General features: G+C 60.3%; 2 protein-coding genes across 2 annotated transcripts in view; both read left to right on the plus strand.

Moving 5' to 3' along the window:
- The window catches only part of LOC138064999 (maestro heat-like repeat-containing protein family member 7), a 9,171-nt gene extending 1,326 nt beyond the window's left edge, over nt 1-7,845 (plus strand). The window contains exons 4-15 of the mRNA XM_068929245.1: nt 451-600; nt 806-960; nt 1,372-1,519; nt 2,133-2,320; nt 2,409-2,546; nt 3,075-3,189; nt 3,658-3,795; nt 4,294-4,470; nt 5,106-5,261; nt 5,556-5,657; nt 6,018-6,120; nt 6,711-7,845. Of these exons, the coding sequence (XP_068785346.1) occupies nt 451-600; nt 806-960; nt 1,372-1,519; nt 2,133-2,320; nt 2,409-2,546; nt 3,075-3,189; nt 3,658-3,795; nt 4,294-4,470; nt 5,106-5,261; nt 5,556-5,657; nt 6,018-6,120; nt 6,711-6,877 (1,737 nt within the window). The 3' untranslated portion in view covers nt 6,878-7,845. The remainder of the gene's footprint in view (nt 1-450; nt 601-805; nt 961-1,371; nt 1,520-2,132; nt 2,321-2,408; nt 2,547-3,074; nt 3,190-3,657; nt 3,796-4,293; nt 4,471-5,105; nt 5,262-5,555; nt 5,658-6,017; nt 6,121-6,710) is intronic.
- A 10,085-nt stretch (nt 7,846-17,930) lies between these two features.
- Nucleotides 17,931-27,101, plus strand: LOC138065003 (maestro heat-like repeat-containing protein family member 7). Its single transcript, XM_068929250.1, has 15 exons — nt 17,931-18,021; nt 18,443-18,623; nt 19,065-19,174; nt 19,707-19,856; nt 20,062-20,216; nt 20,628-20,775; nt 21,389-21,576; nt 21,665-21,802; nt 22,331-22,445; nt 22,914-23,051; nt 23,550-23,726; nt 24,362-24,517; nt 24,812-24,913; nt 25,274-25,376; nt 25,967-27,101. The coding sequence occupies exons 2-15, from the start codon at nt 18,506-18,508 to the stop codon at nt 26,131-26,133; spliced, it is 1,965 nt and encodes a 654-aa protein (XP_068785351.1). The 5' UTR covers nt 17,931-18,021; nt 18,443-18,505; the 3' UTR covers nt 26,134-27,101.
- Nucleotides 27,102-27,901: the final 800 nt, after the last annotated feature.

The raw sequence follows: 27,901 nt of genomic DNA on the forward strand, positions 1-27,901 counted from the left end.
GGGCTGAGGGGGCCTTGGGGTTGATGCAGAGGTGGTGGTGGAGAAGGAAGCAGCTCTGAGTGGCACCTAGAGTACTGGTTGCTGCCTGGTAGCAGCCCTGCTCTCACTGCTGTGTCTCCCGCTGTCCCTGAGCGGGGGGACTAGCCAGAGGCTTGGCTCCAAGAGTCCCAGCAGCAGCTGCAGCCTGCTGGCCACCGGCAAGCTAGGGTTGCCTGCAGAGCCAGTGCACTGTGAGCCTGCTCCCGAGCATCCTGCCTTGCCCTGGTGGCCCTCTGGCCACATGCCCCATGCTGCTGCTACCCAGCACAGCGCGTGCTCCTGGCTCTCCTGGGCCACGGTGCCAGCACTGCCCCGCACCTCTCTCCAGAGCCACATCCGCTGCTTAGCTAAGCAGCAGTAGTGCGGCACGCAGCGTGACATTTCTTCTCTCCTGGGTCCTTTCTGCCCCAGCTGTTTGTGAAAAACCTGCAGCCTTCCGAAAGGACAGACGTCATTGTCACAGCCATCGAGGGCATGAGGAACTGCAGCACCTACAATACGGAGGTGGCTTCCCACATGCTGACCATGTTCCTGCTGGACGCTTTCTCTGTGCTGGAAGATGTAAGGAGCCTGGGGCTGGCGTGCATGGGGCTCGACCCTCTGGGGCGCTGTTTCCCCGCCGAGAGCCAGTGTTCTTGGGCAGCGGAGCCCCTTGGAAGGCAGCAAGGAGCGGTGGGAGTGGTGGAGAGGGAAGGAGAAGTGAGTGGGAGCTGGGGTATTGGCTGCTCTCTGGGAGCAGCCTCACCGTCCGCCTTGTGTCTTCCAGGTGCCACGCATCATAAGGTGCCTCTACAGGAACGTCAAGTATGTGAGGGAGCTGTCGGCCCGGGTCACCCTAAACAAGACCCTTTGCCAGCTGGCCTGCTTGGAGCCCAGCGAGGTGACCGTGAGCCTGCTGTACTGCTCGCCACTGTGCAACAGGTATGGGGCCCGTCAGCCTGGACGGGCTCCAGTGGCTCATTGGCCATGGGGAGAAGGGCCCAAAGAGGGCCAGAGGCAAGCAGATGGCCAGCACACGGCTGAGGGGCAGGGCCCTGTGTCTCGCCCACCGTTTCCCAGCCCTGGTGCCTCAAGCAGGCCTTGAGGAGCCAGAGCTGAGCAAGTGTCCCTGCCTTGAGCCGCAGAGCGCAGCGGCTCTGCACGCTCCCTGCCGCGCAAGGGGCTTCAGCTTGGTCATGTGCTGCCTGCCTGGGCAGGACCCTCTTGGGGCTGCCAGGGAGGAGGGGGTGGGCAGGGGCAGGGCTGGCACACAGCTGGGGACCTCCAGGGCTGGCCCAGGCTACGGTGCTGCGGCCAAGGAAGTGCCACTGACAAGGCGCTCTGGGCCTGCAGCACTGCCGTGAGCATGTGGAAGGTGCTGATGGATAAGCCGATGCTTGCGCCGGACATGCTGCGGGAGCTGCTGAGCTTGCTGGAGGAGCGGCCACTGCGCAAGCAGTCCAGCTCCGACAGGGACAACAACTGCATCCTTCCGCTGGCCGTGAGTTAGGGGACGAGGCCTCCCGTGCCCCCAGGCTGGTGCCTGCCTCCCTGGGCCCCCTCCCCCTCTCCGCTGCCCGTGTGCCCCCAAGCAGGGACCTCTCCTGGGCCCATGGCTACAACATGGCCAGCGCCAGGCCTCCGACTGTGCCAGCACACAGGGCTGCCAAGTGCTGCCTGGCCTCTCTGCACACCAACAGCCAGGCTGGCCATGCCCAGGAAATCTCCATCCGACGCTGTCCCTGCATCCGCCGACCTCGCTCAGCAGGCTGGAAAGCCAGGGTCGGGTTGGGGGCAAGGTGAGGGGCAGGAGTAGGGCTCCTGAAAAACCTGGGCAGGCAGCACGGCCTGGGACAGGGAGCCTGGCCGAGCGTGCACGCTACACGAAGCCTGCCGAGGTGATGGTCATGCTGAGGCAGGAAGGCTCACTGTGTACAACCAGGAGCTGAGGCCCAAGAGCCTGCGGGCGCTGGCCCTGGTCAGGCAGCCAGGCTGAGGCCTCCACCTGCATTTCCCATGCTCCAAGGCTGTGCTCGAGCCTCCCACCTGGAGGGCTGTGGAAGCATGCCGGGGACTGCTCGGGAGTGAGAGGTGTGACTGGGTGTTTTCTGCAGGCAACGAGGGCACTGTGTGAGATCATCCGGGAGCCCGTCTGCCCAGAGGCGGTGAAGGCGTTTTTCCCCCAGCTCTTCCTGGCGCTGCTCTTGCAGATGGTCTTCACAGCAGAGTTCAGCCACCAGGAAGCAAATATCTTCTTGAGGGAATGCCAACGGGATGAGTCCCGTCCCACCAGCCACGTCAGGTGCTCGATCCCGCTCGCCCTGTCTCTGCACTGCACCTGGAGGCAGGGCCAGGCTGCCAGTGTGACCTGGGCTTTGCTCTGCATGCAGGTGCGCCGTGCAGGCCATGAAAAGTCTGCTGCGCTGCGCCCACTATGAGACCGTAGCCGTGGCTGTTGAGAGGAAGGGCGGCTGGGACCTATTTCTGCATGCGGACACCTCCCAGAAGGGAGTGGTGGTGCTGGCCAGGTAGAGCCCTTTCCGGCCTGCTCTGGCCCAGCACCTCTTCCCTGGCTGTGGGGTGTGCCACCCCATGTGCTTCTTGGTGGGGCAGGGGGAACGCCACTTCTCCAAGAAAGAGGCTGCAGCCTCAGCCCTTGTGGCAAGGGCTCGCCCAGCAGAAGGGCCCTGGGAGCTGCCATGCTGCCCAGCTTGGAGAGCTGCTGGGGGAGCAGGTGGTGTTAGGAGCTGTGGGAGAGGGTCATGTGCAGGAGAACCTGGGGAGGGCCCAGGGGCACAGGAATCCAAAGCGGGCAGGAGAGGGGATGTGTGGGCAGGCCATGCCGCCTGGGCAGGAAGGCTGTTTCTCCGGTCTCCCACCAAAAGGAACGTAATGATGCCTGACGCTGACTTTCTAATGGCAAGGTGTGGTAGGGCAAGAGCAGTGCTCCATGAGCAAATGCCGCTGGCTGCAGGAGCTGCGTGCCAAGCAGAGCGATGCCAGAGGAGGTTTGCCTGCTCGGCTGAGGCCCAACACTGCCTTCTTGCCTCTGACAGAGCAATGAGGGGGGCTGCCAGTCACCTGCGTCGCTGGATCTTCCGCCAGCTGGCAAGGCTGCTGAGGAGGGAGGACCAGTTTCATCAGCTGCCCGTCATGGCTTTCTTTGTCGAGGTGGGCCTCATGGCAAGCAGTGCCTCTCTGGAGGGGCCTCTAAATGCTGTGCTCGCTTGTGCACATGCGTGTGGGGTGATGCTGGTGAATGGAGCTGGGGCAATGCATACGCTCCTGTTAGTAGCCCCGGCCTTGGCTCGTTTCTGCTGGGCGACCACTCGTAAGCACTTGTATTTCGTGCCTGCTTTGTGGCAGCTCTCTGTGTTCAATTGCTCCTCCAAGGGATGAGAACAAGAGGCTGCGGAGGGTTCAGGGGACGGGAGGAGGAGGCGAGCAGTGTGTGCAGTGTGCCGTGAGGCGCAGGGCTGGGAGCAGGGCCCAGGGGTGTCTGCACAATGCCTGCTGTGTTTGGGCTGAGCTTTGTGAGGGCCTGGTGCCCTTGCCGTGGATGGTGGGTGGGACGGAGAGCTGCACGCTGCGGGCAGTGCTGCCGGCTGTGCCAGTCTTTCAGTGCTGTGCCCATTTCAGCTGCTGGAATGCCCTGACCTTGCCGACATGGATGAGGAGGTCCTGCCACTCGTCCAGGGTTATGCGCAGAGTGAGAGCCTGGAGATGCGCAGACTGGCGTTCAGAGGCCTCGTGGCCCTGTTGAATAGACCCAAGATGGTGAGGAGGGGGGCAGGCGGGTGAAGCCATGCTGGCAGCCTGGGGCTTGACAGGAGACACTGGGTCAGAGAGTGGCTTGGACTTGGCTGGCAATCCGGAGGTGTGGTAGCTGCTCCCAAGTCTCCGCTGCCCCATTCATCTGCCCCGAGTGTCATGCCAGGCCCTTGGCCGTGCTGCACAAGGAGAAAGGCACCAGTGCCCAGCGGGAAGATCTGGGAGAGGGACAATGAGCACAGGGCCGGGCTAAGGCAGCCAGGTGCTCCTGGGCCTTGAGGCAGCAGCTTTGCTCCCTACAGAGGCCAGTGCATGCTGAGGGCCCCCTTGGAGATCTGTGCCCTGCACTGCAGCCTCTGTGCCCAAGGCCTGCGTGTGTGCAGAGCCCTGGCCCTGGCCACTGAGCCCTAATGGGAAAAGAGCAGGCAGAGCACTTTTGGGCGGGCGGTGGGGGGGGGGGGTCTGGCCTTGCTTCCCACAAAGAAAGTTGTGTGTTTCCCACAGAAAAGGAGAATGCAGAGCCTGCTCCCAGACAGCATGGAGTGGCTGCAGGATGCTTGCAGGGAAGTGCGTGTGGGAAGCCTGATGCTGCTGAGAAACATCCTCAGCTACCTGGAACAGAAGGGCTCCAACCCGATTGTTCTGCAGCTGGCCGAGAAGCTTCTGCCTCGCTTTGATGACGTAAGGCTGATGGGAGAGCCGGGGCTCTGCTGGTGTGTCCGGGGGGTCCGTATGCGTGGTCTGGGTGCTGTGTGCCCCTCTGCATACGTGCCTGTTGGCACGTCCCCGCACAGGCCCTGCTGTATGTCAGGAAACCTTTTGCCCTGTGGTTCTCAGCCCATGCCCTGTGCTGGCCTTGGTGTCCAGGGCTGTGGGAGTAGAGCAAACCAGCCCCCTGTCTGCTCTCGGCTGCTGCGTCTCGTGCTTGACTGCGTGCGGCGCTTGCCGTGGCCTGGGGCAGCGATGAGCAGAGAGGTAGGAGCAGGCTAGAGAGCGAGGGAGAGGCCGTGCCGCGGGGCTGTCCCTTTCTGTCCTCTTGTTGTGTGCGGGGGCCCTGATGGAGGCCTCGGGAAATCCAAGAAGCTCCCTCCAGAGGGAGCGGGAGACAGAGCCCAGGGAGGCTTGTCGTGCTGCTGCCGACAACCCTCATTGTCCAGGCTGCCTCAGCAGAGGCTTGTCCTCAGCTCCGACCTCTGGCCGGGCTGGGGGACAGTTGTGCCCGGAGAGGACGAGGCCTTGCAACGGCAAACGCTCTTGTCGGGCCCCGTTCCTGGAGTCGTTGCTGAGGCCTCCCCTCCTCTCCTCCCTGCCTGCAGGAAGACAGCAGAGTGCGAGAGCTCTCCATGCTCCTCTTCAAAGACCTGCTGGAGATTGTGGTGGGGAAGAACAAACGGAACCTGAAGCAGCATGCACAGAGGAGCCTGGTGCCGCTCTTCCTCCACATGAGTGACAAGGTGCAGAGAGTGGCCCAGGTAGGGAGCAGTGTTTTGGGGAAGCAATGCTGACATGCCGTGGGTGGAGGTGAGCAGCAAGGCAAGGGCTGCTGCCAAGTGTGCCTTGGAACGCATGGCAGCATGAGGTGCAGCTTCCTGTGTGCCGAAGGACAAGGCAGAGCTGCCTCTGCCTTCAGGGAGGGCCAGACCTAGTGGCACGCTGCGTCGTGCCATTTGGGGCTGGGAAAGGCTGGGAGCCTTGCCAAGACGAGGGGGACCCAGGGTGTCCTGCCGTGGCTGCGGTGGCATCTCCTGGTCTCTGTTGCTCTGCAGGCCTCTCAGGAAGCCCTGGTGAGCGCTGCACAGTTCCTCAAGTGGGAGGAGCTCAAGCAGCTGGCCAGAAGAGCGGAGACGTGGAAGATCGGGGAGTGCGTGGTAAGGACGTGGCCAAAGCCCCCGGGGCCGCGGCGGGATGAGGCCTGCCGCCATGGCCAGTGGGCAGGGTGCACAGCTGTGCCCCTCACGCACTGCTGCAGCCCAGAGCCCTCTACTCTAAGTGCCCGCTGGGGTGCTGAAGGGGCCCCTGGCCTGGCTGGGCCTTGGCAGAAGCATGGCGGGGATCTCAGCACCCGCAGGCCCCGCTCTGCCCTCTGCTCCCTCTGAACCTGTCTACCAGCCAGCTTCTAGCTGGGAGGCGTGGACAGGAAGGAAGAGGAGGCCGGAGCTGGGAGGAGGGACAGGCCTGGCCTTCTGGGGAGGCTCGGTGCCAACCCCCTGTCCTTGTGCTGTCTGCAGCTGCTGAGGGACAGGAGCAGAGCGGAGCAACACCTGCGCCAGAGCCTGCCATACCTGGAGAACCCGGACGCATCCTTGCGGGAGGCAGCTGTGAGGTTCATTGGTGAGCCACAAGCCCAGGGCCATGCCTGCCCACCCAGACGGGCACACAGGAGGGTCTTCAGTCCCTCCCACCGTCCCTGGGTCCTGCACCGTGGGGACGGGGCTGGGGCCAGCCTTGCCCAAGGGGAGCAGGCTGCATGGCCAAGCTGGCAAGGCCAGATGGGAGCTGTGCTGCTGGGGGCTTGCTGGGGAGTATGAGGGGTGAGCGGAGGTGTTTGCCTAGGGCTCATCGGGCAGCAAGTGAAGAAGCGGAGGAAGGAGAAGGTGCAGGAGCTGTGCACTGGTGAGTGAGAGCAGCGCTGTGTCAGGCAGCCCTGGCAGGGAGGAGGGAGGAGGCTGGGAAGTGAGCTGCAGTTCACTGGCCTGCCCCAGGTGAGGAAGGCTCTGTGTCCCTATGTGGGGGAGAGCAGGGGGTATTTGGGGCGCATCTGGGGCTTGGCCGACTTGCAAGTGCCAGCTGATCCATTTGTCCTACCTGCTGCCTCCTCCGCATGGGAAGAGCTGAGTGGGGCTGGCCCTGCCTGGGGGGGGATTCCTGGGATCTCTGCAAAGGTGGGAGTCTGTTCTCAGCTCGGTGCCTTTCTCTCGCAGCCCTCCAGCCCCTGGAAAATGATGCGGAACCTTTAGTCCGTTGCCTGGTGTCACAGACCATCATGAACCTGAGGGTGCCAAGGAGAACATCAAGATTCCACCTCGGAGCACTGTGTCCCTGGCTCCCGAGAGCGTGGGCGAGGTGGCACCCTCCCGCCAGGACGTGACTCTGTTTGAGCAGAGCTGACGCAGCTGTGCCAATGCCATGGTGCTGCACACCACGGACACACGCAAGTGTGCTGGAAGGTCTGGCTCATTGCTGGCATCTCCCGCAGCCCCAGGACAGCTCGACTCCTCAAGCACAGCCCCTGTTGTGCTACCGCTTCATGGCTTTGTTGGGCTTCCCGCAAAGATACAGCCCCGTTTCCTCAGCCGGAGTGAGTGTTCTTTTTTTAGGGAGCCAAAGGCAAGGGGCAAAACTTGCTGCCTGCATGAATCTGGCTTGTCCTGGGGGGGACGGGGTGTCCACTCGTTCCAATATGCCAGGCCAGCGTAGAGCGGCCTGACACACTTTGGTTTTGCTGCAAAGCGTCAACTGCTCTGCTGGCCCACAATAGCCAAGGGAAAGGGGGAGAAAAGCTTTGGCCTCCCCTGCCCTCTCCAGTCACCCCAGGGCAAGAGCAGGCCCCTGCTGTCTTCAGGGCTTGCATCTCAGGTGGAAGGGCAGAGCTGGGGTATGACATGCAGTTCTGTTTCTATCGCCACTGCCTACCCTGCGCATGCAGGCCTCAAGGCCGAACCGTCCATGAACTCCAGAATCATTGCTGAGCATGTAACGGCCAAACCCATTAAAAGCAGCTAATAAAGATACACAGCTGGCTCATGGGGCTAAAAAGTAGACTGCAGGGGACAAGATGGGATGCACCTGGGTTGGGGTTGACCTCGGAGGAGATAAGGGACTGTGGGAAACAAGGACGTGGCAACCAGTGTGGGCTGAAGGCCAAGACCAACCAGAAGGAGAGTAAAGAAGACTCAGTAAAGAAGATTGGGGGAGACCTTCCCTGGCAGGTGGGAAATAAAACTGTAAAGGGTCTAATTAGGCCAGAATTCCTTTGTTCAAGGTCCCTCCCTGGAGGCACCCAGCTCCAGCAGTTACTATGCTGCACCATCATTTAAAGAAATAAAATTTTGCTGCTAGATGTGCGTGAGGCTCTGCTTCTTGGAAACCTAGGATCAAAGTGTTTGCACAGCACTTTGGCACCCCAGATGGCAGTGTAGCCAACCACCATTGGACCCTCTTGGCTCCAAACATCCAAATTTAGAAAAGGAAGAGGAAAAAAAGGAGAAAAAAGCCGTTACAGTCAAATCGATCCCTAGCTAGTTAGCTGTCCCTTTATGTCAGGATGATTGTCCATCTTACAATTAATGTGGGGGTTAACCCAAGGAAGGATCCTTCGATTCTAAGAAATGTGCTCTGCTACAGCTTATATTGGAAGATGAAAAGCCTCACTGAATGGATTATTGGTATGTGTGGGATAATTGGATGTGGGACCGGCGAGATCCAAGGAGGACAAACGGCACCCTCTGTAAAACTACTCTTGCTGCAGCAGATATAGGTGTCCCAAATAACGCCCCAGGAGCTACTGCTCCGCCTTACACTCCTCCGGTGGTGCCTCCTGAAGATCTGTCTATCTGTCCCTCTCCTCCTCTTACTCAGACTTCCCCTCCTCCCGTGGCAGGACTCCATCCTATGGTTGCTAATGTTTTACCTAATGCAGCAGCATTACAACCGAGTGCAGCGGTTGGGGGAGCTAACCCCCCTCACGTGGTACTGCATGTATTTACTGGCCAACCCTGGAGTCCGAGTGATTGAGCATTGTGGGCAAGCAAAATGCCCAGGTTGAGGGAGGATGCGGAAAGGAGCGCTCAGCTGTTTTCTAATATATATGCACTGGGTATAATCCAAACTGGCGGGATACCCAAGTACTCTTGAGAGAGTTGTTCTGACCAAACTGGCGGGATACCCAAGTACTCTTGAGAGAGTTGTTCTGACCAAACGAGCGAGATGATAAAATAGTTAATAAAGAGGCAAAGTTTGTACAACAGACTGGGGGAAACACAAATCGTTAGCCAGCAAACGATCCAAATTGGGATTACAATAACGCAGGGGACAGAGTCGCTTGCCAGACAGGACTCCGGAACTCGGTAGAAGCTATTAGAGCATGTAGCAAACTAGGAGTGGATTGGACTAGAGTGCAGGAGCGTAGACAGAGCTTGGACAAAGAGGCCAGGGATTTTGGGGGACGACTAGGGCAAGCCTTGTTGAACTATGGGGGAAGGACTTTCCAGAATTGGAATGATGCACTAGCCATTAGTGTCTTTGTCCATCAGGCCGCTCCGGATAGCCCAAAAGAGTTGAAGGAGCACATGCCAGGGTGGCAAGGAGAAACTTCACAAAGGATTTTAAGCGTGGCAGTATTGGTCTATGACGGGAGAGAGGAGAAACAGCAAGGGAAGCAAGCAAAGGAACGGAAGAAGGAAAACCAAGAAGAGGCTAATCTCTTAGCAGCAGCTTCAGGACGGAACTTGCAAATTAGAGGAAGGGGTAGAGGAAGAGACAGAGGAGGCCGAGGAAGGCTAGGGCAATGCCAAGGGCAAGGACGAGAAGGGGACAGGAGAAGACGGGGAGACAGTGAGGGACCGGAATGTTATTTCTGTGGCAATGTAGGACGTATGCAGAGAGAATGTCCCCTTTGTCCAAGAAGGCCCCCAGGAGTAAGGAGCCCCCAGGGAAGCGGATCAGCTTGGGAGGGTGGACAGTATTCACAATGACTAGAGACAGGGGAATCCAGAAACTCTGAGGAGAGAGAAATGTTTAGCATATTGTGTACATCTTCGAGATGCTGTCTCTTAGGGAGATACCTGCTTTTTCAAGAGCTGCAGACAAACTTCCAAAAGAGCAGTACCATCTTCATGTTTGCTTAACAGAAGGATTATCCTAGTTAAGGCGGGCTTATCTCCTTCAGTGTTCTGCCTTCAATAACTAAAAATGGTAACATAACTTCTTGTTTGTCATAATGCACTATTGGGAACGGGATTACAATCGAAAAAGAGGAATGCCTATACTTTGTGCTTCACGAATTAGTGCCCGGCTGCAAAAGCACAGCTGCATCTCTGTTCTTGAGTCTCCAAACCAAATCCGTGCAGTAAGGCTTTCTTAACAACCCAGCAACACCTGGGCGCCTTTTCAAGTGACTTGTGATTTGTGGCATAATGATTAAAGCTTTTGCTTCTCTCTATTTGGTTTTCTGAAACATCATTAATTTGTAATTTAACTCGATTGCCTTGTCTGATGTGTTTGTATGAGAACCCTTTGTCATTTTATAATCATAAATACTATTGCTGTAGCTGCAAGCAATCACCCAAAGATTTCTATCTGTAACTTTACTGGGATCCTGGGATGCAACTGGAATTCCTCAGCTCCTATTACATCTCAACAGCAGCTGCAGTCCAATTCTACACTAAACCAGTACAAAAGAAAAATCAAAAGAACATCAACTCTTTTTGAATGGTCACTAACAGCAACAGGAATTTTTAACCTTCACCCGGTAGTGATATTGCTAGCATCAACATTGTTCTCTTTACTGCTCATAATCCTCCTACACCTCTGTGTGTGTGGTAGTTATTGCGAAAGACACAAGCCCTGCTGTTATATACTGAATTAATATATGCTGATCAGTAGACACTGAGGTCTATTTATACCACGAGGCAAGAGGCTCCTGTACGGCCACTTTGTGAGGTGGAGGGTTTGACTCTAGTTGTGGGGGGGAAGGTGGCAGGACCTTCGCCCTCCACTTTCCCAAGTGATCGACCATGACCTCGGCACATACAAACAACTAGTGGTAAAGTCACTAGCAGAAAGCCCGGCTGAGAAGTCCTCGCTGGGGAGCAAACGAGAAACTTCCTCCTGAAATTTGAAAGGTACGTGACTTCCAATATGACACACCGTGGCTAGATCACACCTGATTTGGCTAATGGTACAAATCATGGACGTAGTATAAATAGACATCACTCAGGACAGCCATTTGAACTCTCCTGAGGAACAACGCGCCTCTACACCGCGATCTCCCCTCGACTGGGGACATCTCTTAAAGTTGAAAGATCCCGCACACTCCATGAACAGAGGTCAAAAAACCTATCATTTAATCTAAGGTAAACTTCACAAAAAAAAAAAAAGGAGAAAAAGTGCCTCACATTCTCCTCTATGATGTGCACAAATACTCTACCCCAATATATGTATCCAGCAGGTGTGCTCATAGAAACCAAGGGAGGACTGTTGGAGGAAATTGTAGCCGATTTAGCTTCCGCTTCGCATAAGTCTCACTCTTGCTTAGCATCAGTGCCTAAAGTAGATGAAGCCTGCAGGCCTCAAGGCTGAACTGTCCTTGAACTCCAGAAACATTGCGAAGGATGTGACGTTGCCAGTGCTGTAACTGCCAAACCAGTTAAAACTAGCTGACAAAGATACAAAACTAGCTCATGAGGCTACAAAGTAGACTGCAGGAGACAAGATGGGATGCACGTGGGTTGGGGTTGACCTTGGAGGAGATAAGGGCCTGGGAGAAACAAGGACATGGCATTAATTATTTCTTTGACATGAATTACAAGAATAAATGACAGTACAGGAAGTAACAGCTCGAGCTGGCTGCCTCCACGCAGGGACCCTGAACAAAGACATTCTGGGCTAATCAGACCCTTTGCAGTCTTATTTCCCCACCTGCCAGTGACAGTCTCCTCCAGTCTTCTTTTCTGAGTCACTGGTCTCTCCCCTTCTGACTGGTCTCTCTCTCCTTCGGACAGCTCCTGGCCTACAGCCCAGGCCCTTATCTCCTCCAAGGTCAACCCCAACCCACGTGCATCCCATCTTGTCTCCTGCATCCTATTTTACATCCTCATTAGCTGCTTTTGTAGCCTTAGTAGCTGGTCTTAAATGGTTTTGCAGCTACATTGCCAGCAATGTTTCTCAAGTTCATTCACAGTTCGGCCTTGAGGCCCGCAGGCTTCATCTACTTTAGGCCCTGAGACTAAGCTGAAGCTAAATCAGATACAGTGTCCTTCTCTGACACTTCCCATGGTGGGAGGGTGTCACTTACTTAGCCAACTTCAGACTTCCCACAAATCCAATCCCCACTTAGAAGTATTCTAAGAGAGAAGAGTCACTCTTGCATTGCTGTTCGTTCTCTCATCCATTCCATCTTTCTCCTCCCCCATTGCATTGAGCTTGACACGGTAGGTGGAAAGTCCACTGGACTCCACGGGAAGAACTCCACCTTTGCAGTTCTTTGTTCTTACAGATGTCATCCATTATCAGATTGCATTTCTCTGGGAAAGGGCAAAGGAGCAAGCCACCGCTTCAAACCAGCGATGCTTGCTGCACCAGCTGCAGCTCACCTGCGCAGCACATTCCCTCTACTGCTCATCGTTTCTGCTCCTGGAAGGATGGATTTCCAGCTTTCAGGTGCTTGCAGGAGTCCAGGGCATGCCTTAAAACAAAGGCCAGCCTGTGGCACCCTTTGTGCTGAGATTCATCCAGCTTTCTTGGCAACACCTGTGGTCAGTCACAGCCAGGCTTCTGCCCTCAACCTTCTTCCATTGTGCGGATGTATTGCTTGGCCACAACGCAATAAGCAGAGAGAGTTCCACTTCTTGGAATAGGTGCTAGCATGCCACACTAGAAAGCACAGCGGTGCCTCTGTCAACATCAACACCTACCGGTGGGAAAAGAGCCTTCTAGGCTGAAATCGACTCACGTATGAAGGTCAAAGAACACCAACTCAAGGGTTTGGAAAAGAAAGAGTGCTTTTCTCCTCAAAACAAACAAAAAAAACCCCTCAGTTTTCATACAGTCCTCCCAGAGAAATTGCTCCTTGAGTTCACACGAGGTTAGCTGTTTTGCTTTTGTAAAACACAGGGAAAAGGTTTTAGGTTTTACAACAATTTCTTTTAGACAACGGGCAGGCATCCTTTTCCAGCTCCAACCGTGCCAGCTGAACGGGCCAACATCCTCCTACTTGCAGGAGTGGAGGGCATAATTTCTACGCCGTATAACGTGCTCCAGCCTGAAGCAGTCCAGGCTGCTCACCAGCTCTTTGCCCGACGTCCGTGTGGTTTTCCGCCCACTTGGGAGCCCGGCCACGGCCCCGGGTGCCAGCAGAACTGGCAAGGCCAATAATCTGTGCCGTGCAGAGAAGGGGCCAGGTGCCGGGCGGGAGAACGCTGCCCGGAGGCGGCGGGGCTGCGGGCAGAGCGAGCGGCTCTCTGCAGCCGCCTCTTCTCCACAGAGCGGAGCTGCAGCTTCTGCTTGGCGCCAGCAGCTGCCGCGGGCGGGTGGAGAGCCCGCCCCCCGCCCGGCCAATCGGGGAGCGAGGGGAGGCAGCGAGCGAATGGGTGCCCGGGAGGGGCGGGGTGAGCCGTGAGCGACACGCAGGCCGCCCAACGGCCGCCCGGCGGGCTGTCCCTGCGGCCGCGGCCGGGGCCAGCGTGGCGCAGGGCCCGGCGGCGGCGGCCTGCTGCGTGCCCGGGCGCAGGGCCCGGGCGGGGCCCGTGGGCGAGGGGCGTGCGGCGGGGGCGTCTGCGCCACGGCCGCGCCCCAGCAGCCTGCTGCGCTCCCTGTGCCGGCGCGGGGGGCCCGGCTGGCGCCCCGTCCCTGCCATGGCCCCGCCCCTCCGCCCCTCCGCCCCCGGCCCCGGCCCAGGAGTTGGGTGCTGCCGTGGCCCAAAATGGCGAAGCAGGCAATTCCCCCTGAGCGCAGGAAAGCGCTTTTTCCCCGCGAGGGCGGTTAAGCAGTGGAGCAGGTTCCCCCGAGAGGCTGTGGAGTCTCCGCTGCAGGAGAAGCTGCAAAGCCGCCTGTGCTGGTGTGGGGCAACGTGCTGTAGGTGCCCCTGCTTGAGCGGGGCTGGAGCAGAGCATCTGCAGCGGTGCCTGCCACGCTCAGCTGCCCCAGCACGGCCCGGTCCTGCCCTTCCTCTGCCTGCCGGGGTGGGGCGCGAGGGGGCCCGGCGGGAGCGTGAGGGTGAGCGGCGGGGCTGCAGGGTAGGGGGCTGGTGCGAGGGGGAGGGTGGCTGGGGAAGGGGTTGGGGCTGGCAGTGGGGGTTCGGGCATCTCCCTGGGGTTGGTGCTTGGGGGCTGGTGTTGAGGGCAGGGCTGGGGACGAGAGCTGGCTGCATGGGGTGAGGGGTTGGGTGAGGCGTGGGGCGAGGTTTGGTGGTTGTGCTGCGGGTTTCTGGTGCTTGCTGTGAGTGTTGGCTAGCTTTGTGGGGGAGTGGGCTATGGCAGGGGTGAGGGCTGGGGTGAAGGCTAGCATTTGTTGGCTAGGGCTGAGGATTGGAGATGCCGGTGAGGGCTGGAGCAAGAGTTAGGGAAAGGGGTTGGAGGTCTGGGTTGTGGCTGGAGGGTTAGAGTTTGGGGTGAGGGATGAGAGGAGGGGATTGGGGCAAGAGGTACGGTGGCGTCAGGTTTTGAGGTGGTGCTGGTGGTTAGTGGTGAGCAGGTGAGTGCGGCCAGGCGTGGGCAGCCGGGGATGAAAGAGGAGGGAGCTGGCCATGCGGAGCCGCGCGCGGCCCCTCGAGCTGCCTCGCCCTGCCCTGCCCCAGCTCCCTCCTGCCCGGGGCGGCCGCGCTGCGGCCCTGGAGCCCCTGGCGGTGCCGGCTGCTGCTGCTGGAGCAGCTCGCGCAGCAGAGGTGACCTCAGAGCCGCCCCCGGCGGGGCCATTGTGACCCCCCCCGTTGTGACACCCGCAGCGCTGTCAGGTGCGGGCAGTGTCCGGGCGGACGGCGACGGGAGAGGGCAGGAGCGCGTGGAGCTCGAGGAGGAGCCCCCGAGCGCAGCCGCGTCTTTCCCTGCCGCCCCGGCAGCCCCGCGGAGTCGAGGCGTTTGCCGAGGCCTTGCCAGCTCCTGCTGCGGGTGAGAGCGACGGGGCCGGGCTCGGCAGTGCCACGGGGCTGCGGGGGCCCTCGGCCGTGGCGGGGGCAGGACCTTGCGGCAGGGGCTGAGGCGCAGGAGAGCTGGCTCCAGGGCCGGGACGGGCGCGGGGACCTTTGACTGCGCTGCCCCCACCCCCGTGGGGACCCTCCCCAGCTCTGCATTAAACAAGTGTCCCCCTCCTGCCTCTGCTCCGTGCCGCAGGATGGCGGAGAGACCCCCCAGCCGCCCGCGGGTGGCCTGGGAGCAGGAGTACGGCTGCCCGCGCCGGGCATCCCAGGAGCAGGACAGGGTTGCCGAGGAGAGCAGCTCTGCCTCGAGGCCCTTGGAGGGGTTCGAGTCCCAGGCGTGGCGGAGAGGTGAGTGAGCGGCCCCGTGGGGCTGGGCCGGGCTGGGGTGAGGGCCGGGGAGCGCACCCTGCTCTGCACCGGGCTCCCATCTCCCCAGCACGTGGTGTCGGGGTGCCCGGGGTGGTGGCACAGCGGTGCCCGGATGCCAGGGCCCGCTCGGGGCTTGGGAGCTGGCCCCAGCGCAGCATGCGCCCAGGAGGGAGAGCGCAGATGGACGCAGCTCCTGCTGCCTGGGACGGGCAGCGAGCGGCAGCTCCGTGGCAGGAGGAGGGATGCTGCCCATCTGGCAGCACGTTCCTCAGCCTGGTGCAGTTGAGGTTTGCCCTGCCTGGCTGGCTGCAGCAGGGCAGCCCATGTGCTGGGCACTGTGCAGCCTTGAGCAGCCTGGGGGAGACTGCGTGCCCGGGAGCAGGCCCATGGCTGGCCGGCGGGCAGAGCTCACTGCACGGCTCTCTGCTGCCTGCCCTCCATCTCTGCAGTGCTCCTGGCTCTCTTCCTTTCTCAGGTGCAAGGTTTTCCATCAGCAGCTGGTCCGAGCTGTCCAGAGAGGATGAGGAAGCCTTGGACTTCATCCAGGCCTTTGTGGGTGGCCGAGAACAGGTAAGTGCAGCCGTTTCCATGGGGGCTGTGCCTGGGTCTCCCTGCGGGTCCGCCCATGTCTGCTGGCAGGCTGCTGGGGAGGTGCTGGCTGTGCAGAGCTGCTGCCGTCCGGGGTCCCGCCCAGCACTGCAGCCCCCTGGCTGCTCTGGTCCTGCTGGCCTTTCCTGTCCCCTCTCGCGCTCACTCTGTCTCTCTTCCCCGTCTGTCAGCAAGAGGCGCAGAAGCTGAAGTTTCTAGCGTCCATCGGCACCCTCTGTGGAGGCAGCAGCGCCAAGACCTTGTCCTGGGGCCTGGAGGTGTTCTGCTGCCGACACGAGCTGGCCGAGCATATCGAGGTGAGGGGAGAGGCAGCAGGTGTGAGGACAGGGGCAAGGCCAGCTGGGCCCTGGGTCTGCTGGTGCTGGGTGATGGCAGTTGCCGCGCTGACTGCCGGTTGTGCTGTGCAGGTGCTGCTGGAAGAGGAGCCCTTGGAGCGCCTGGGCACAGCAGTGCGCCAGCAAGCCATGCTTGCTATCACGGCAATGAGGTAGCTAGCAGAGCCCCTGGTTTGGCCAGGACCTGTGCACAGCATGTGCCTGATGGCACCGTCCCTGGCTGGGAGGTGTGCACCATGGTGGGAGGAGGCTGGCGGTGCTGTCTGCTGCGCTTCTGCTCTCCCCTTGCTTGTCAGTAGGCTTGTCAGTAGGGCAGATGGGAGGGCAGAGGGTTGCCTGCTGCAGCTCCCCAGGGCCCCTTGGCTTGTAGTGCAGAAGGGGAGGCAGGTGGTAGAGAAGGGGGGAGGCCTAGCTGCCTGGGCTCTCCTCTGCCCCTGGGCCAGTTCATGGAGGGAGGAGGTGCCTCCCTGCAGGGCTCCCTCACGTGCTCTCTGTAGCAGCCGGGGGACTCCTGCCCCAGCGGCCCACAGCCACCTCCCCAGGGCATCCAGGCACTGCTCCCAGCACCAGTGTCCAACAGGCATCTCTCTCTCTCTCTCTCTCTCACTCTCTCTTTGCAGTGCAGTGGAGCCGGTTCTGGAGGGCAAAAAGAGCAGCCTTCTCCATGCCTGCTTCAAGAGTGTCTTCTTGCTTCCTCCAAGAGAAGACATGGAGACCGTGGACATGTCCCTCTACTCCAAGGTAGGCGCTGGGTGAGCTACAGGGAGCCCGCCAGCCCCTCTGGGCTTGCCCCTGGCTCCGCTGTGCTGAGAGGTGACTGTCAGCTCCAAGGCTGGGCAGGATCTCAGCTTTGTTTTCCCACCCTCCTGCCTTCATGCCCTTCCCGTGGGCTGGGCCATGGGCAGTGCCCAGGGGCTGGTCCGTGCACAGCAGGTCTCCTGCCCTGAGGCCTCTCGTTGGCCCGTGCAGGGCAGCGGGTGTCCTCGCTGGGCAGCAGGGGTTCAACTGAGTCTGCTGTGGGTCAGAGGCAGTGGGGAAGGAATGCCACAGCCCCCTGTCCTCCTTGCAGACCCTCGATGCCATGGACAACATGTTGGAGGTGCTGGTGCTCAAGTCGGCCACTTCCAGCCTCCTGGAGCTGCAGAAGATCTTGCAGGTGTGGCATTTGCAAAGAGTGGGCTGCATTGGGCCTGTTCCTCAGCCCAGAGGGAAGTGACACCCTCGAGTGGACATTCCCCCCCCCGAGTGCCATGTACAGGCAGCACGCTGCAGGCAGGGGGCGTTTCTCGCTTGGGTGAGCGGAGGTTCCCCACTGGGCTCTTCTGTGAGCCCAGTGTCCCCTGGCTACAGCCCAAGTCCCTTCCCACCCCAAACATCCTCCAGGCTCTTGGGAACACCTTGCCCCCATGAGCACTCCTGGGCCACCTCTGCCCCCAAAGCTCTCCTTGCACCAAAGCAGTGGGAGGAATGTCACCCTTCTTCTCTAGGCACTGCACTGATGGCAGCTGGTGCTGCTGTCCCCCCGCCTCCGCGTGCCTTGTGCTTTCCTTGCCAGATCGGAATGGGGCAGAGACCCACTGGGAGCTGCCCGTCCTGCAAGGGGAGCCGAGCCTGGAAGCTTGGTTCTTCTGCCATGCCAGGAGGCCGGAGGCCAGGCTGCCCACTGCAGACCCCTAGGGAAGGTGTGGCCTGAAAGGCCTGCCATCCTGAAGAGGGCACCCGGGGCCATGTGCATGGCCAGGAGCAGAGGCTGGGAGGGGGCTTGGGTGTGGCTGGCTGCCTGAGGGCAAGGTGGGCCTTGCAGGCTGGGGCCTGTAGGGGCAGGAAGGCCATTCCAGGCTTGGCTCTAGCTCCGAGGAAGCCTTGGTGCACTGTAGGACTGCAGGCAGGCGCTTAGCAGAGCTGCTTCTGCTGGAGTGGGCGTCAGCTCCCCGGGCAGAGCAGTAGCCTTTCTCCTTGCAGATGCTGCTGCCCTTCACCAAGACGGAGAGAGCAGCTGTGCGTGAGAGGGCCGTGGGGAGGATTGGGAGGCTGAGCAAGTTGCTGGCCAACTATTCCTCGCTGGAGGTAAGGAGCCAAGCACCGTGCAGCCCCCGCTTTGGCCCTTTGCAGCAGCCCAGAGCACAGTGCAGCTCAGGGGGTCCCTCGGAGGGAAGCGTGGGCACAGGTTAAGGCACTGAGCAAGGCTCTGCCCTGAAGCAAAGCTCTTTGGCCCTCTCTCCATGGGCTTTTCTCTGCAGTCCCTTTGTCGCAGGAGCCAGCTGTGCCCCCAGCCCTGTGCAGGGGAGCAGTGCGCGCGGAGCATGATGTGAGCCGCAGCCTGGCAGTGCTGCCTTTGCTGGGCTGCTGCTTTGGGAGGCAAGGCCTGCAGGGCCCTCGAGAGCTTTGGCTCCGCTGGGATCCATGCCTGGGCAGAGTCTTGGCTTCAGGGCTTTGGTGGCGACTGCCTCCCGTCAGCCCTTCTACCTGTCCCACCCGCCTTGCCCAGGTGTGGCACCCCTTTGGAGGAGTGGATGAGAGCCCTGCCTGCTATGGGAAGATCCCCGTGCCGATGCTGGGACAGCTGGTGGGCTGTCTCATCCTTTGCTGTGCTTACGAGGACGCGGAGACCAAGGGCGGGGCCTTGGATGCTCTTCATTGCCTCTTCAGATTCGTCGTGCAGCGAAAACGTAAGAGAAGCTGTGCTGGGCTGTGTGCTTCTGCACGCGGCCACGCTGGCAAGGCCGGGGAAGGCATCGCACTGCCTCGGCCCCTCTGCTCAGTGAGGCAAAGGAGCAGGAGGCGCGGCTGATGTAGGAGCAGGGGAGCGGGCTGTTAGTACCTGTCCTGGATACCACTGGCCTGGAAAACGCTCAGCAGCCCCTGCTCAGAGGCTACGGCTTGTGTCGGGCTTCGCACCGGAAAGCCCGTGAGGCTTTTGGTACCCTTTGAAGCAGTTGCCCTTCTCTGCCCTGGAATGGGCCCCGACCCTCCCTGGGAATCCTGCTCCCCATCCATTCCTGGCATGCCCTTTGTCTCTGCCAGGCTGGTTTCTCTCTGACGCCATGAGTCTGCCACCTGCAGCTCTGCATGACTCCTGCTGACCGCTGTGTCTTTCTGCTGCTGTTCAGGCCGGGCGATGCTGCAGGATGATCCAGAGTATGTGGAGCCCCAGAAGGAGAGGGAAGCCGACAATGAGCTCTGCCTTTCGTGGACGAGCAACATGAGCGTGATCATGAGGGTGAGGAGCACTTCCCTTGCTGGGACTGTTGGCCATGGGGTCCTGAGGAGACGTGGATGAGCAAAGGGATGCCTAACGAGTGGGGCTGAGGGGGCCTTGGGGTTGATGCAGAGGTGGTGGTGGAGAAGGAAGCAGCTCTGAGTGGCACCTAGAGTACTGGTTGCTGCCTGGTAGCAGCCCTGCTCTCACTGCTGTGTCTCCCGCTGTCCCTGAGCGGGGGGACTAGCCAGAGGCTTGGCTCCAAGAGTCCCAGCAGCAGCTGCAGCCTGCTGGCCACCGGCAAGCTAGGGTTGCCTGCAGAGCCAGTGCACTGTGAGCCTGCTCCCGAGCATCCTGCCTTGCCCTGGTGGCCCTCTGGCCACATGCCCCATGCTGCTGCTACCCAGCACAGCGCGTGCTCCTGGCTCTCCTGGGCCACGGTGCCAGCACTGCCCCGCACCTCTCTCCAGAGCCACATCCGCTGCTTAGCTAAGCAGCAGTAGTGCGGCACGCAGCGTGACATTTCTTCTCTCCTGGGTCCTTTCTGCCCCAGCTGTTTGTGAAAAACCTGCAGCCTTCCGAAAGGACAGACGTCATTGTCACAGCCATCGAGGGCATGAGGAACTGCAGCACCTACAATACGGAGGTGGCTTCCCACATGCTGACCATGTTCCTGCTGGACGCTTTCTCTGTGCTGGAAGATGTAAGGAGCCTGGGGCTGGCGTGCATGGGGCTCGACCCTCTGGGGCGCTGTTTCCCCGCCGAGAGCCAGTGTTCTTGGGCAGCGGAGCCCCTTGGAAGGCAGCAAGGAGCGGTGGGAGTGGTGGAGAGGGAAGGAGAAGTGAGTGGGAGCTGGGGTATTGGCTGCTCTCTGGGAGCAGCCTCACCATCCGCCTTGTGTCTTCCAGGTGCCACGCATCATAAGGTGCCTCTACAGGAACGTCAAGTATGTGAGGGAGCTGTCGGCCCGGGTCACCCTAAACAAGACCCTTTGCCAGCTGGCCTGCTTGGAGCCCAGCGAGGTGACCGTGAGCCTGCTGTACTGCTCGCCACTGTGCAACAGGTATGGGGCCCGTCAGCCTGGACGGGCTCCAGTGGCTCATTGGCCATGGGGAGAAGGGCCCAAAGAGGGCCAGAGGCAAGCAGATGGCCAGCACACGGCTGAGGGGCAGGGCCCTGTGTCTCGCCCACCGTTTCCCAGCCCTGGTGCCTCAAGCAGGCCTTGAGGAGCCAGAGCTGAGCAAGTGTCCCTGCCTTGAGCCGCAGAGCGCAGCGGCTCTGCACGCTCCCTGCCGCGCAAGGGGCTTCAGCTTGGTCATGTGCTGCCTGCCTGGGCAGGACCCTCTTGGGGCTGCCAGGGAGGAGGGGGTGGGCAGGGGCAGGGCTGGCACACAGCTGGGGACCTCCAGGGCTGGCCCAGGCTACGGTGCTGCGGCCAAGGAAGTGCCACTGACAAGGCGCTCTGGGCCTGCAGCACTGCCGTGAGCATGTGGAAGGTGCTGATGGATAAGCCGATGCTTGCGCCGGACATGCTGCGGGAGCTGCTGAGCTTGCTGGAGGAGCGGCCACTGCGCAAGCAGTCCAGCTCCGACAGGGACAACAACTGCATCCTTCCGCTGGCCGTGAGTTAGGGGACGAGGCCTCCCGTGCCCCCAGGCTGGTGCCTGCCTCCCTGGGCCCCCTCCCCCTCTCCGCTGCCCGTGTGCCCCCAAGCAGGGACCTCTCCTGGGCCCATGGCTACAACATGGCCAGCGCCAGGCCTCCGACTGTGCCAGCACACAGGGCTGCCAAGTGCTGCCTGGCCTCTCTGCACACCAACAGCCAGGCTGGCCATGCCCAGGAAATCTCCATCCGACGCTGTCCCTGCATCCGCCGACCTCGCTCAGCAGGCTGGAAAGCCAGGGTCGGGTTGGGGGCAAGGTGAGGGGCAGGAGTAGGGCTCCTGAAAAACCTGGGCAGGCAGCACGGCCTGGGACAGGGAGCCTGGCCGAGCGTGCACGCTACACGAAGCCTGCCGAGGTGATGGTCATGCTGAGGCAGGAAGGCTCACTGTGTACAACCAGGAGCTGAGGCCCAAGAGCCTGCGGGCGCTGGCCCTGGTCAGGCAGCCAGGCTGAGGCCTCCACCTGCATTTCCCATGCTCCAAGGCTGTGCTCGAGCCTCCCACCTGGAGGGCTGTGGAAGCATGCCGGGGACTGCTCGGGAGTGAGAGGTGTGACTGGGTGTTTTCTGCAGGCAACGAGGGCACTGTGTGAGATCATCCGGGAGCCCGTCTGCCCAGAGGCGGTGAAGGCGTTTTTCCCCCAGCTCTTCCTGGCGCTGCTCTTGCAGATGGTCTTCACAGCAGAGTTCAGCCACCAGGAAGCAAATATCTTCTTGAGGGAATGCCAACGGGATGAGTCCCGTCCCACCAGCCACGTCAGGTGCTCGATCCCGCTCGCCCTGTCTCTGCACTGCACCTGGAGGCAGGGCCAGGCTGCCAGTGTGACCTGGGCTTTGCTCTGCATGCAGGTGCGCCGTGCAGGCCATGAAAAGTCTGCTGCGCTGCGCCCACTATGAGACCGTAGCCGTGGCTGTTGAGAGGAAGGGCGGCTGGGACCTATTTCTGCATGCGGACACCTCCCAGAAGGGAGTGGTGGTGCTGGCCAGGTAGAGCCCTTTCCGGCCTGCTCTGGCCCAGCACCTCTTCCCTGGCTGTGGGGTGTGCCACCCCATGTGCTTCTTGGTGGGGCAGGGGGAACGCCACTTCTCCAAGAAAGAGGCTGCAGCCTCAGCCCTTGTGGCAAGGGCTCGCCCAGCAGAAGGGCCCTGGGAGCTGCCATGCTGCCCAGCTTGGAGAGCTGCTGGGGGAGCAGGTGGTGTTAGGAGCTGTGGGAGAGGGTCATGTGCAGGAGAACCTGGGGAGGGCCCAGGGGCACAGGAATCCAAAGCGGGCAGGAGAGGGGATGTGTGGGCAGGCCATGCCGCCTGGGCAGGAAGGCTGTTTCTCCGGTCTCCCACCAAAAGGAACGTAATGATGCCTGACGCTGACTTTCTAATGGCAAGGTGTGGTAGGGCAAGAGCAGTGCTCCATGAGCAAATGCCGCTGGCTGCAGGAGCTGCGTGCCAAGCAGAGCGATGCCAGAGGAGGTTTGCCTGCTCGGCTGAGGCCCAACACTGCCTTCTTGCCTCTGACAGAGCAATGAGGGGGGCTGCCAGTCACCTGCGTCGCTGGATCTTCCGCCAGCTGGCAAGGCTGCTGAGGAGGGAGGACCAGTTTCATCAGCTGCCCGTCATGGCTTTCTTTGTCGAGGTGGGCCTCATGGCAAGCAGTGCCTCTCTGGAGGGGCCTCTAAATGCTGTGCTCGCTTGTGCACATGCGTGTGGGGTGATGCTGGTGAATGGAGCTGGGGCAATGCATACGCTCCTGTTAGTAGCCCCGGCCTTGGCTCGTTTCTGCTGGGCGACCACTCGTAAGCACTTGTATTTCGTGCCTGCTTTGTGGCAGCTCTCTGTGTTCAATTGCTCCTCCAAGGGATGAGAACAAGAGGCTGCGGAGGGTTCAGGGGACGGGAGGAGGAGGCGAGCAGTGTGTGCAGTGTGCCGTGAGGCGCAGGGCTGGGAGCAGGGCCCAGGGGTGTCTGCACAATGCCTGCTGTGTTTGGGCTGAGCTTTGTGAGGGCCTGGTGCCCTTGCCGTGGATGGTGGGTGGGACGGAGAGCTGCACGCTGCGGGCAGTGCTGCCGGCTGTGCCAGTCTTTCAGTGCTGTGCCCATTTCAGCTGCTGGAATGCCCTGACCTTGCCGACATGGATGAGGAGGTCCTGCCACTCGTCCAGGGTTATGCGCAGAGTGAGAGCCTGGAGATGCGCAGACTGGCGTTCAGAGGCCTCGTGGCCCTGTTGAATAGACCCAAGATGGTGAGGAGGGGGGCAGGCGGGTGAAGCCATGCTGGCAGCCTGGGGCTTGACAGGAGACACTGGGTCAGAGAGTGGCTTGGACTTGGCTGGCAATCCGGAGGTGTGGTAGCTGCTCCCAAGTCTCCGCTGCCCCATTCATCTGCCCCGAGTGTCATGCCAGGCCCTTGGCCGTGCTGCACAAGGAGAAAGGCACCAGTGCCCAGCGGGAAGATCTGGGAGAGGGACAATGAGCACAGGGCCGGGCTAAGGCAGCCAGGTGCTCCTGGGCCTTGAGGCAGCAGCTTTGCTCCCTACAGAGGCCAGTGCATGCTGAGGGCCCCCTTGGAGATCTGTGCCTTGCACTGCAGCCTCTGTGCCCAAGGCCTGCGTGTGTGCAGAGCCCTGGCCCTGGCCACTGAGCCCTAATGGGAAAAGAGCAGGCAGAGCACTTTTGGGCGGGCGGTGGGGGGGGGGGGTCTGGCCTTGCTTCCCACAAAGAAAGTTGTGTGTTTCCCACAGAAAAGGAGAATGCAGAGCCTGCTCCCAGACAGCATGGAGTGGCTGCAGGATGCTTGCAGGGAAGTGCGTGTGGGAAGCCTGATGCTGCTGAGAAACATCCTCAGCTACCTGGAACAGAAGGGCTCCAACCCGATTGTTCTGCAGCTGGCCGAGAAGCTTCTGCCTCGCTTTGATGACGTAAGGCTGATGGGAGAGCCGGGGCTCTGCTGGTGTGTCCGGGGGGTCCGTATGCGTGGTCTGGGTGCTGTGTGCCCCTCTGCATACGTGCCTGTTGGCACGTCCCCGCACAGGCCCTGCTGTATGTCAGGAAACCTTTTGCCCTGTGGTTCTCAGCCCATGCCCTGTGCTGGCCTTGGTGTCCAGGGCTGTGGGAGTAGAGCAAACCAGCCCCCTGTCTGCTCTCGGCTGCTGCGTCTCGTGCTTGACTGCGTGCGGCGCTTGCCGTGGCCTGGGGCAGCGATGAGCAGAGAGGTAGGAGCAGGCTAGAGAGCGAGGGAGAGGCCGTGCCGCGGGGCTGTCCCTTTCTGTCCTCTTGTTGTGTGCGGGGGCCCTGATGGAGGCCTCGGGAAATCCAAGAAGCTCCCTCCAGAGGGAGCGGGAGACAGAGCCCAGGGAGGCTTGTCGTGCTGCTGCCGACAACCCTCATTGTCCAGGCTGCCTCAGCAGAGGCTTGTCCTCAGCTCCGACCTCTGGCCGGGCTGGGGGACAGTTGTGCCCGGAGAGGACGAGGCCTTGCAACGGCAAACGCTCTTGTCGGGCCCCGTTCCTGGAGTCGTTGCTGAGGCCTCCCCTCCTCTCCTCCCTGCCTGCAGGAAGACAGCAGAGTGCGAGAGCTCTCCATGCTCCTCTTCAAAGACCTGCTGGAGATTGTGGTGGGGAAGAACAAACGGAACCTGAAGCAGCATGCACAGAGGAGCCTGGTGCCGCTCTTCCTCCACATGAGTGACAAGGTGCAGAGAGTGGCCCAGGTAGGGAGCAGTGTTTTGGGGAAGCAATGCTGACATGCCGTGGGTGGAGGTGAGCAGCAAGGCAAGGGCTGCTGCCAAGTGTGCCTTGGAACGCATGGCAGCATGAGGTGCAGCTTCCTGTGTGCCGAAGGACAAGGCAGAGCTGCCTCTGCCTTCAGGGAGGGCCAGACCTAGTGGCACGCTGCGTCGTGCCATTTGGGGCTGGGAAAGGCTGGGAGCCTTGCCAAGACGAGGGGGACCCAGGGTGTCCTGCCGTGGCTGCGGTGGCATCTCCTGGTCTCTGTTGCTCTGCAGGCCTCTCAGGAAGCCCTGGTGAGCGCTGCACAGTTCCTCAAGTGGGAGGAGCTCAAGCAGCTGGCCAGAAGAGCGGAGACGTGGAAGATCGGGGAGTGCGTGGTAAGGACGTGGCCAAAGCCCCCGGGGCCGCGGCGGGATGAGGCCTGCCGCCATGGCCAGTGGGCAGGGTGCACAGCTGTGCCCCTCACGCACTGCTGCAGCCCAGAGCCCTCTACTCTAAGTGCCCGCTGGGGTGCTGAAGGGGCCCCTGGCCTGGCTGGGCCTTGGCAGAAGCATGGCGGGGATCTCAGCACCCGCAGGCCCCGCTCTGCCCTCTGCTCCCTCTGAACCTGTCTACCAGCCAGCTTCTAGCTGGGAGGCGTGGACAGGAAGGAAGAGGAGGCCGGAGCTGGGAGGAGGGACAGGCCTGGCCTTCTGGGGAGGCTCGGTGCCAACCCCCTGTCCTTGTGCTGTCTGCAGCTGCTGAGGGACAGGAGCAGAGCGGAGCAACACCTGCGCCAGAGCCTGCCATACCTGGAGAACCCGGACGCATCCTTGCGGGAGGCAGCTGTGAGGTTCATTGGTGAGCCACAAGCCCAGGGCCATGCCTGCCCACCCAGACGGGCACACAGGAGGGTCTTCAGTCCCTCCCACCGTCCCTGGGTCCTGCACCGTGGGGACGGGGCTGGGGCCAGCCTTGCCCAAGGGGAGCAGGCTGCATGGCCAAGCTGGCAAGGCCAGATGGGAGCTGTGCTGCTGGGGGCTTGCTGGGGAGTATGAGGGGTGAGCGGAGGTGTTTGCCTAGGGCTCATCGGGCAGCAAGTGAAGAAGCGGAGGAAGGAGAAGGTGCAGGAGCTGTGCACTGGTGAGTGAGAGCAGCGCTGTGTCAGGCAGCCCTGGCAGGGAGGAGGGAGGAGGCTGGGAAGTGAGCTGCAGTTCACTGGCCTGCCCCAGGTGAGGAAGGCTCTGTGTCCCTATGTGGGGGAGAGCAGGGGGTATTTGGGGCGCATCTGGGGCTTGGCCGACTTGCAAGTGCCAGCTGATCCATTTGTCCTACCTGCTGCCTCCTCCGCATGGGAAGAGCTGAGTGGGGCTGGCCCTGCCTGGGGGGGGATTCCTGGGATCTCTGCAAAGGTGGGAGTCTGTTCTCAGCTCGGTGCCTTTCTCTCGCAGCCCTCCAGCCCCTGGAAAATGATGCGGAACCTTTAGTCCGTTGCCTGGTGTCACAGACCATCATGAACCTGAGGGTGCCAAGGAGAACATCAAGATTCCACCTCGGAGCACTGTGTCCCTGGCTCCCGAGAGCGTGGGCGAGGTGGCACCCTCCCGCCAGGACGTGACTCTGTTTGAGCAGAGCTGACGCAGCTGTGCCAATGCCATGGTGCTGCACACCACGGACACACGCAAGTGTGCTGGAAGGTCTGGCTCATTGCTGGCATCTCCCGCAGCCCCAGGACAGCTCGACTCCTCAAGCACAGCCCCTGTTGTGCTACCGCTTCATGGCTTTGTTGGGCTTCCCGCAAAGATACAGCCCCGTTTCCTCAGCCGGAGTGAGTGTTCTTTTTTTAGGGAGCCAAAGGCAAGGGGCAAAACTTGCTGCCTGCATGAATCTGGCTTGTCCTGGGGGGGACGGGGTGTCCACTCGTTCCAATATGCCAGGCCAGCGTAGAGCGGCCTGACACACTTTGGTTTTGCTGCAAAGCGTCAACTGCTCTGCTGGCCCACAATAGCCAAGGGAAAGGGGGAGAAAAGCTTTGGCCTCCCCTGCCCTCTCCAGTCACCCCAGGGCAAGAGCAGGCCCCTGCTGTCTTCAGGGCTTGCATCTCAGGTGGAAGGGCAGAGCTGGGGTATGACATGCAGTTCTGTTTCTATCGCCACTGCCTACCCTGCGCATGCAGGCCTCAAGGCCGAACCGTCCATGAACTCCAGAATCATTGCTGAGCATGTAACGGCCAAACCCATTAAAAGCAGCTAATAAAGATACACAGCTGGCTCATGGGGCTAAAAAGTAGACTGCAGGGGACAAGATGGGATGCACCTGGGTTGGGGTTGACCTCGGAGGAGATAAGGGACTGTGGGAAACAAGGACGTGGCAACCAGTGTGGGCTGAAGGCCAAGACCAACCAGAAGGAGAGTAAAGAAGACTCAGTAAAGAAGATTGGGGGAGACCTTCCCTGGCAGGTGGGAAATAAAACTGTAAAGGGTCTAATTAGGCCAGAATTCCTTTGTTCAAGGTCCCTCCCTGGAGGCACCCAGCTCCAGCAGTTACTATGCTGCACCATCATTTAAAGAAATAAAATTTTGCTGCTAGATGTGCGTGAGGCTCTGCTTCTTGGAAACCTAGGATCAAAGTGTTTGCACAGCACTTTGGCACCCCAGATGGCAGTGTAGCCAACCACCATTGGACCCTCTTGGCTCCAAACATCCAAATTTAGAAAAGGAAGAGGAAAAAAAGGAGAAAAAAGCCGTTACAGTCAAATCGATCCCTAGCTAGTTAGCTGTCCCTTTATGTCAGGATGATTGTCCATCTTACAATTAATGTGGGGGTTAACCCAAGGAAGGATCCTTCGATTCTAAGAAATGTGCTCTGCTACAGCTTATATTGGAAGATGAAAAGCCTCACTGAATGGATTATTGGTATGTGTGGGATAATTGGATGTGGGACCGGCGAGATCCAAGGAGGACAAACGGCACCCTCTGTAAAACTACTCTTGCTGCAGCAGATATAGGTGTCCCAAATAACGCCCCAGGAGCTACTGCTCCGCCTTACACTCCTCCGGTGGTGCCTCCTGAAGATCTGTCTATCTGTCCCTCTCCTCCTCTTACTCAGACTTCCCCTCCTCCCGTGGCAGGACTCCATCCTATGGTTGCTAATGTTTTACCTAATGCAGCAGCATTACAACCGAGTGCAGCGGTTGGGGGAGCTAACCCCCCTCACGTGGTACTGCATGTATTTACTGGCCAACCCTGGAGTCCGAGTGATTGAGCATTGTGGGCAAGCAAAATGCCCAGGTTGAGGGAGGATGCGGAAAGGAGCGCTCAGCTGTTTTCTAATATATATGCACTGGGTATAATCCAAACTGGCGGGATACCCAAGTACTCTTGAGA

Source organism: Struthio camelus, unplaced genomic scaffold, assembly GCF_040807025.1.
Source record: "Struthio camelus isolate bStrCam1 unplaced genomic scaffold, bStrCam1.hap1 HAP1_SCAFFOLD_98, whole genome shotgun sequence".
NCBI lineage: Eukaryota > Metazoa > Chordata > Aves > Struthioniformes > Struthionidae > Struthio > Struthio camelus.

Excerpts from the sequence above, each read along its gene's own strand:
- LOC138065003 (XM_068929250.1), top strand. The coding sequence starts at position 18,506 with ATGCTGGGACAGCTGGTGGGCTGTCTCATCCTTTGCTGTGCTTACGAG. Across the intron at positions 22,446-22,913 it reads TCATGGCTTTCTTTGTCGAG|CTGCTGGAATGCCCTGACCT; the intron begins GTGGGCCTCATG and ends TGCCCATTTCAG. Across the intron at positions 24,518-24,811 it reads AGGTGCAGAGAGTGGCCCAG|GCCTCTCAGGAAGCCCTGGT; the intron begins GTAGGGAGCAGT and ends GTTGCTCTGCAG.